Source organism: Physcomitrium patens, chromosome 7, assembly GCF_059467195.1.
Source record: "Physcomitrium patens ecotype Gransden chromosome 7, ASM5946719v1, whole genome shotgun sequence".
Lineage (NCBI taxonomy): Eukaryota > Viridiplantae > Streptophyta > Bryopsida > Funariales > Funariaceae > Physcomitrium > Physcomitrium patens.
Window position 1 is genome coordinate 2,804,829 of NC_143416.1, and position 8,292 is coordinate 2,813,120.

General features: G+C 48.2%; 1 protein-coding gene across 1 annotated transcript; it reads left to right on the forward strand.

The window, feature by feature from the left end:
• The first annotated feature begins 533 nt into the window (after positions 1–533).
• LOC112285064 (uncharacterized) lies at positions 534–7,738 on the forward strand. Its single transcript, XM_024525567.3, has 14 exons — positions 534–1,677; positions 2,481–2,590; positions 2,763–2,934; positions 3,054–3,157; positions 3,306–3,378; positions 3,619–3,757; positions 3,917–4,077; positions 4,212–4,336; positions 4,445–4,636; positions 4,785–5,771; positions 5,874–6,137; positions 6,340–6,468; positions 6,608–6,901; positions 7,015–7,738. The coding sequence occupies exons 1-14, from the start codon at positions 678–680 to the stop codon at positions 7,300–7,302; spliced, it is 4,038 nt and encodes a 1,345-aa protein (XP_024381335.1). The 5' UTR covers positions 534–677; the 3' UTR covers positions 7,303–7,738.
• The last annotated feature ends 554 nt before the right edge of the window (positions 7,739–8,292 follow it).

The following is an 8,292-nucleotide window of genomic DNA, read 5'->3' on the forward strand; positions in this document are numbered from 1 at the left end:
CTGTTTAGATGCGTCGGATCGAACGCCGTGAGAGGTTCAATCGCGGGCACCGAAAGAGACAAAGAGCGCGTGATGTGATCAGGTGGATCAGGTTGCATCGGATCAAGTGGATCAGGGACCCTGTGAAAGGTTGGAGCTTTGCGACTTGCACTTGAGCGAGCGCCGCAGGGGGAGAGATCGGTCATGTGGGTCGTGGAGGTTGTGGGATGTTCAGGTTGATGATGGTTTCTTTGTGAAGTCTTTCGGAGCGCAGGTTTAGCGGTGACACGGATCGGAGACGGGGAAGGAGAAGAAGAAGAAGATCAAGAAGATGTTAGGTCCTTGCAGAGCTGGACGTCAGGATTTGGTTTATTCCTCGTTTATAGGGGATTGCATTCACAGATGATTTTTTGGAACGCAGCTTGTTATATGATTCGAAGCGGTTTTGAAGTGGAATATGGTTGGGGAGCACTCTGAAAGGGGGTTGTAACTGCGAACGTGCGGGAAGGGTTCAGGGTTTTGGGGGATCAGCGGGAAGGGTGGCTATATGATCATCAGACTTGGAAGGATACCTGAGTAGAGTCGACGGAAGATCACAGAGGAGGTGGGGGACAAGTAGCGAAGGTAGATATTTGTGGCAGGGTTTATGAATTAGGTTGAGGAAATCGAGTTTGCGGGGATGCTGATGATCTAGGATCATGGTCGCGAAGCCTATGTCGCTGTTGTCGAAGAGTGTTGGCCATGGAGATCGGGTGGTGCCCAGCAGGGACAGGGACGGTAGTGTTAGCAACGGCGGCACCCGAGCGTCGTCGGTGAAGAAGACGCGTTCGCTTAAAGCTCGCAGTCCGGAGCGAGGGGAAGTAGAGCGAGTCTCGGGAAATGTGAGTAGCACCCCTACCCCGAGAATCCGGAGCGTAGCCCGTCACATTACCTTGGAACATCAGCAGCTGAATCGTTCGAGGGATGCGGATACAGGGGTGAATGGGTGTCGCCACCCTACGTTGGAACATCCGCAGTTGACTCGCTCAAGGGATGCAGAAGCAGGCGTGAAATTTGAGGGCCGCCACATCGCTTCGGACCATCAACAGCATAGTCGGAACTCAAAAGACGTAAACTCTACAGGGGGGAAATTTGAGGGTCGGCATACTGCCTCTGAATATCAGCAGCCTAGCCGGAATTCTAGAGAGTCCGTGGATTCAGGCGGGAGTAAGTTTGAGGGTCGTCACACTTCTTCGGATCATCAGCCGCCTAGTCGCAACTCTAGAGAATCTAACGGTTCAGGTGGGGGTAAATTTGAGGGTCGGCATGCTGCTTCTGATCATCAGCCGCAGAGTCGCAACTCTAGAGAAACTGGCGATTCAGCGGCGGGTGGACTTGAGGGGCGCCATGTGCCTTCTGGACACCATCAATCCAGTCGGAACTCGAAAGATGTGGATTCAGCAGGAGAGAAACCTGAGCTCGACGACTCGATGCCGACTGCCGCGAACAGGCCCTGGGAAAACGGAGTGCATCACCCCAGCCTGAATTCGCCGATGATGTTGAGTCTCGGTGGGGGTGTGCAGATGAAGTGGACGGCGACACAGCACCTGGACCTGCAGTCGGCTTTGCGGTCCGGTTCCCCAGCTGCTCACCCTCATTGCGCGACGTTCCATCCAACCCTGCCGTTGATTGCCGTGGCTGTGGGTAGAAATATCGTCGGTAAGGTTTATTTTTCTTTTAAGCTCTTTACACCAGGCGCAACTTTACTAAGGCGGCTGGTCACATCATGAACTTGAGGGAGGGGAGGGGATCTGGAGTTTGTGTGCTCTCTTAACAGAGATGTGAGTTTTTCACGTTGCATTTGTTCAGCTGGTATTGAAACTACGTTCAGCCCGTAACGCGTATTTTTAGTACTCTTGAACTTCACGTTCTTACAAATTCTCTGGTATAACCGAGTACGCTAACAGCACCATCTGATAGATGAAAGAATGGATACTAATTTTACGAGTGAGACGAGAGCCCCATGATATTGCAATCAGAGAATGTCACTTACTCTAGTTACCTTCTGATACCGGAGATTTGCAGTGTGCTGTGGCTCCGCTCATCCTTAGATTTATTATGGGACTTAGGAAAGTACGGCGTTCAGACTGGTCCATATGTTAGCTATCCCCGTCGATTCGTGTAGTTAAAAATCATTCTGCGCGTGTGCGTATGAATGTGAGTCTGCTGCATCACGCTGAGATGCGCATGGGCCGTGAGCTTCACTCTCTCTCCTTGGCTCTCCAGGAAAGCCATGCGTCGTTTGAATCGTGGAAGCGAGGCCTAGTGTAAATCTCTCTTTGAAGTTTTAGATGATAGTTTTTCACTTACAAAAGTTTTAGTTTTTCTGTCGTGCAGATGGTTAGCCGGTATTAATCTATTCTCTTTGCACACACATATCATTTTCTTTAATAGAATATTAGTCGTTTCTATTCCTTGGAGATGCTAATATAAGTTGGAAAACGATGTTTCGTGCTATGCAGAGTTCGATGCATTGACAGGGAGTAAGCTTTTGAGCATGGACATTGGAGCAACGGTGGTGCGCATGGCTTACAGTCCCGCTGGAGGTCATGTCATTGTTGCTGTGCTTGAGGTGAGATAAAAGCGTTCATGGAAAGTTTACATGCCCTCCTCAAGGCTTGCTACTGGCTGTTGTAATGCTTTCTTCAGAATCTAGTTTATACGGTATTTAACTTATTACCAAATCCAATGCTTGAATTGTCTTCTGAAAGACGCTTTGGCGAAATTGCTTTGTCCCGGTGTAGGATTGGACTATCAGGTCGTGGGATCTGGACACAGAGCAAACACATATACTCTATTCTCCAGCAGATAGGAAGTCTGATAACGCAAACGGAGGCAGTATTGAAGTTCACATAGCACTTACACCTCTCAAATCTTGGATTTTTTTTGTTGCTCATCGCCGACTGAGTGTCAATGGTAGGGTTATCCGTGCTCTACAACTGTCATGTTTTCAGTCATTGTGTCTGTAGAAATGTAAATGGCAGTTGGGATTTTTTGCTACGATCTCATTTCTTCGTTTATGTTGTTTGAAACAGTTGTTGGCACAGACGTTGAGAACGCGAAGTCTGCTAGTAAAGTAAAGATGGACTTAAAGAGGCCTATAGCCCAACTGGCATGCCACCCTCGGCATCCAGTATTGGTACTGTTCTTTTTCTTGCCGACCTGGCACTTTTCAAGTTCAATTTGTAAATCAACCAGAGGCTTCTCAACGGCGTGCTTATATGTTCCTAGTACGCGTTGCTCGCGATTATTCTGCACTACTAATCCTTTGGCTGTTTGCATTTCAGTACGTGGCATACTCGGACGGGATAGTACGAGCTTACCACATTCAGAACTTCGCTGTCTTGTATACCTTGCAAAGTGAGTTTAGACAACTCTGCTGCACGTCTTTCAACTACCTCATTTGCTTGTCCTCTGAAACAGACCTAAACGTCTGCTGTGTGTAGTTTATTTGAAGTTTTTCTATCCGGGCATGCGTAAGTCGTTTTGTGCTTTTGTTTTCTTTGGGTGGTCACGTTGTGGCATATTTCGATACGGATTGTGTTATCATTCATGCGCGGTTCTTTGACATCGTCTTGAGTTCCTTTGCTGGTGATGCAGTCGATCCTGCTGTGAAGTTATTAGGAGCTGGAGCGTTTGCCTTCCATCCAACTTTAGAGTGGATGTTTGTCGGTGACCGAAGTGGAACTCTTTTGGCGTGGGATGTTTCAGTCCCAAGTCGACCAAGTCTGATTGGCATGTAAGAAAGCCCTGAGGTTGTAAACCTCCTAATCTGCGAGCCGTTCTGTTCTAGTGGGTTGTAATTCTGTCTTTGAACACAATTAGTAATGTTTGGCTCTTAGAAATGCTTGGAAGCTTGAGGATCGTGTACTCTCTAAGTTATCTTGGCATTCGACAGCATCTCCACTGGCACAAGTCCGATCGTTTCAGTCTGCTGGCTCGCAATGCTCAACATGGTCGTTACACTCAATAAGGAAGGATCAGTTCAAGCCTGGCGGACTCGTGTAGCCCCTGATCCAAATAAACCCCATATGCGTGCCAACTTTCTGGAATCTGCAGGTAATTTCCATGCATGTTGGTTGAGGAATCAGGACCGCCAGTTTATGCAGTGCATCTTAAAGTGTTTTAGAGTCGGCGTGCTTTACACTAAGATTTGATTACATGCATTAACATCTTGGTTGAGTTTGATCCAGGAGTAGACCCTTTGGATATTACCACAATCCTGAGCCAGAATGGCGGGGGCACTCTGCACCCACTTCCGAGGATTATCGACCTTCTGGTTCATCCGAAGTTCAATCTGACATCACTACTTTTTGCGGTAAGTTGAACTTCAGTCCTTATTGAAGAAGTTGCTGATTTAGACGAGTATATCAGTGGACACTACTACATCTTTAAAGAGAGCTGACTCAGTGGGTGCTGTATGCAGAATGCATCAGCTAGTCCTGAGGACACTAGGAGAAGAGGAGGTGATCGTGCGTCTCGCGATTCGAGAAAACAGCTGATTACGGTGCTTCAGGCGGCTCCAGCGTCGATGATCTGCGTGTGCAGGCTTGCTTCCACAGAGCTTCAGAGCAATCTGTTGGTGGAGGTGTCCGACTCCCGATTTCATCTCCACAAGGTGATTGTGATTGTGATATAGCTATTCTCATATAGATTCCTTGAATGAATATCGTCGTCTTTGAGAAAGAATGCTACTGAACTGCTTGAATCTAGCTACTTCGCTCCAGGGCTTTAAAATTTGTATTATTTGTTTGCCTCTCCGGCAGTTTCCCCTTCTTTCTCGTAGCGGACGACTCAATCGCTTGGTCTTCGAGTCAAGAGACACAAACAAAGACCACATCAAGCTCCCTCAAATGCCAGGTGGTGCGGAAGCCTTTGAGCTCTGTGTGAAATTCTGCTACGGCATGCCGTTGGAGTTGACCCCACAAAATGTGGCCACGCTTCGGTGCGCAGCCGAGTACCTGGAGATGACGGACAGTTTAGAAGATAGAAATCTCGTCTCCAAGACGGAGCACTATCTGAGCTTCGTCATTTTACCATCGTGGAAGGACTCCATTACAGTATTGCAGTCATGTCAGAGACTACTTCCATGGGCCGAGGAAACGCAAATTGTGAGAAGGACTAGTGAGAGTGTAGCATGGAAGGCTTACACTGATCAGCATGGAATCAAGTGGTCGTTCACTAGTACTTCGAATGTGCCGACGACGACGCAGCACATTCCTCATGATTGGTGGGTAGAGGACGTGATCCAGCTGAATTTTGATGCATTCAAGAAGGTCATGACCGCCGTGACAGCCAAAGGCATGGCGTACACGCTGGTGGGCTCGGCCATAGCTCAATACGGCACACGGTGGATTCCTGGAGTTGAAAAGAAGATTCGGAAGCATCACCAAGAGCCGAACAGGGAAATTCCAGGATCTTACTTGACCGGTAAAGAGATCGTTCTTCGTGACGCACCGAATCATGTCCAGAGCCTGAATCAAGACGAAAATAGAGAGTTGGTGGAAGGTGTGGCAGCCATGTTGCCGCCACAGCAGGACGGTGTTTCCTGTAGCTTCTTGTTGAGGCTGCTGCGGGCGGCATGCGTGTTTGGTGCTAGCGCTTCTTGCCGGGAAGAGCTGGAGAGGCGAGTGGGTTTGCAGCTGGAGCATGCATCACTTAGCGATCTTCTCATCCCTTCTTCGCATCCTGCAAGTCAGACGATGTATGATCTCGATGTTATTCAACGCATTCTCGAGCACTTCTTGCTCAAGGTTAGTTGTCTTCCTCGCATCTTGAATCCTAACCTGCACGCATGTGGTTAAAGGCTTCCCATCAAGTTGTCGTCTTCATCCTATCATGTTCTTGTACTTCAGGATCAAACTGGTATGGCTAGTCCTACAATGAGTGTGAAGAATGACAAGCAACTCCACGTTTTCGAGAACGGCGTCAGTAAACCACCGACAACCCCGACTATGAGCAAAAGCAAAGTCGCTAAGCTCATGGACGCATACCTCGCCGAAGTCGCCAGGGACTCGAATCTTCCGCTGGCGAGATTCCAAAACTTTGCGGAGGCAGTGCCTCAGTTTTCGCGGGCAACGGATGATGGATTGTACAGAGCTGTCGATACATACCTTAAGGCATGTCCTATTTCGACCTATTTCTATTGCACTATCTCTACTGCTCTAATGGAAAACCGTTTCTTCGTTACCAACCTTGCTGACCACAGTGACCTTAACGTCACAGCATCGTCTGTGAACAGATGGTGCTTGCTTAGAGTTACGGTCTAAAAGAAGACAGGTGCGCTGTCTATTAATCACTACCTATTCCATGGCTGCACAGGCACATCCTACCATGACAGAGCACGAGCGCAAGAAACTGTGTCGTGTAATGGATTGTCAGCGACTCTCCCTGGAAGCGTGTCTGCACGCTGCACAGAACGAGCGTCTTCCTCTTCGCGTTGTCGTTCAGGTATATAAACCTTAAGCATTGCGCTCTAGTCAAAATTGTTTGCAAATTGCTGCATTGTCTCCCTTTCAACACTGTTCAGATAAAGCTAAGTGACTCCCTCTCTCTCCCCTTTGGTTTTTTTCTTGATGTGGCCTCGCAGGTATTGTTTAGTGAGCAAGTTAAGCTTCGTAATGCAATCACAGGGCACTCTTCCAAGAAGGCATTGCGCGACAACCACCAGGTGGAGAACGGCAGCGCGCATGCTTCTGTCCAGGATTCTCAGGTCGGAAGCCAAAGTATTGTTTCTAGACCAGATGACTCAGACGCCACTGACGGGCTCTCTCTTCACGAGAGCTGGCTAGCCGCACGGCAGGACATCAAGTACCTTAAACAAGATATGGAGAGAATGAAGGCCAAATACGCCGATCTTGAACATGATTACATGACCCAACAGGTGTGCACTATATATCTGTCTCCAAATCAGCAGAGTACATCGATCATTTGTCTTACTAGTCATGCACTAATGCCTTCTGTGAGCTTTACTGACTGTTGCTGGAACGTGTGTAGGTTGAAAAGAAAGCAAAACCGAAACCGAACTCCTCTTCAGCATGGACGTCAGGGTGGAAGAAGATGAGCAGCACTTTGAAGCGTCCCAGCTTATTTCACTCTTCAAAACAAGATTTCGAGTACAATCACAAGGACGACGCTTCCATCGCGCCCACCAATCCCGAATCTGGCGACGGCGCACACGATCACTCTTTCACTCCCAGAGTTACCACTGCCGATCAGCGCAGGAGGTCACATTCAGTGACCTCGATAGCATCAGTTCAAAGATGGAGAAATTCCATCTCATAACACCGGTACCGTCCGCGTGCTTCTTCTGCACGGAGCTAGTGGCCTTGCTGGTTGATTGGCTTGACTGCTCAGAAAATCAATTGGATTCGAGTGCTCAGGTGTAAATTACAATCTTGTCTAAACACAGCAACAACACTGACGGCAAGACGTCGGGCAGGGGGCTACGATACGATTGTCCGCAGCTGCTCCGTTCATAGAGCTGCAACAAACCAAAAAGTTCCGGTAGATTTAATGGGGTTGTGGATCGGGTGATTAAACTGTAAATTATTTACAAGGGCTGTCTGCCTTCTGTAGAGAAGGAATTGGATCGAATTTTTAGGACAAGAAAGAGCAGCGGCATGTGGTCGTGACTTGCTATGTACTCACCCCGAGATTGTGCTCGTCACTCTTTGTATGCATTGGCATTAGTAAAGACATCTAAACAGTTTCAGTGGGATTTCGCTTGTGACTTCACGGCGAAGGGGAACGTGCGCAGACAACTTGTCCTAAGTAGGCAGGCACGCATCACCCAGAGCTTAATGAATACTGGTGTGTGCTTACGACGTCCCGCCGCCTCGCATTCAATACTCGTTTATCCTTCCTCCCTCGCCACATCAATTGCCGCTACTGCAGCGTCTGGTCTCCCCGCCGTAGCTGCCGATGAATCACAACGTGAATCACCTCACATCCTCTGTCAGAAGGCACATAATCTGAGTTACCAACCCGTCAGTCGACGATCAGACCCACACTTCCGAGAGAACCAACGCCGATCTATCCAGATCGCTTCGAAGTCGGAGGCAGCGTCTTTGGATGATTTCTGGTGTCGTCGGTGTGGGAAAGAGGCCGACGTACATCCAGATTGTGTACATCAAGTGAACTCAAACCCAGTGGATCTCCAACTCTAATTAGTACCCAACTAATTTCTTCGTATCAATTTATGTTTCAAAACTCTAGTATGATTTTAAACTCTTTACTCAGTTCCAAAAAATGCACAATGTTTGAGTGTATTCT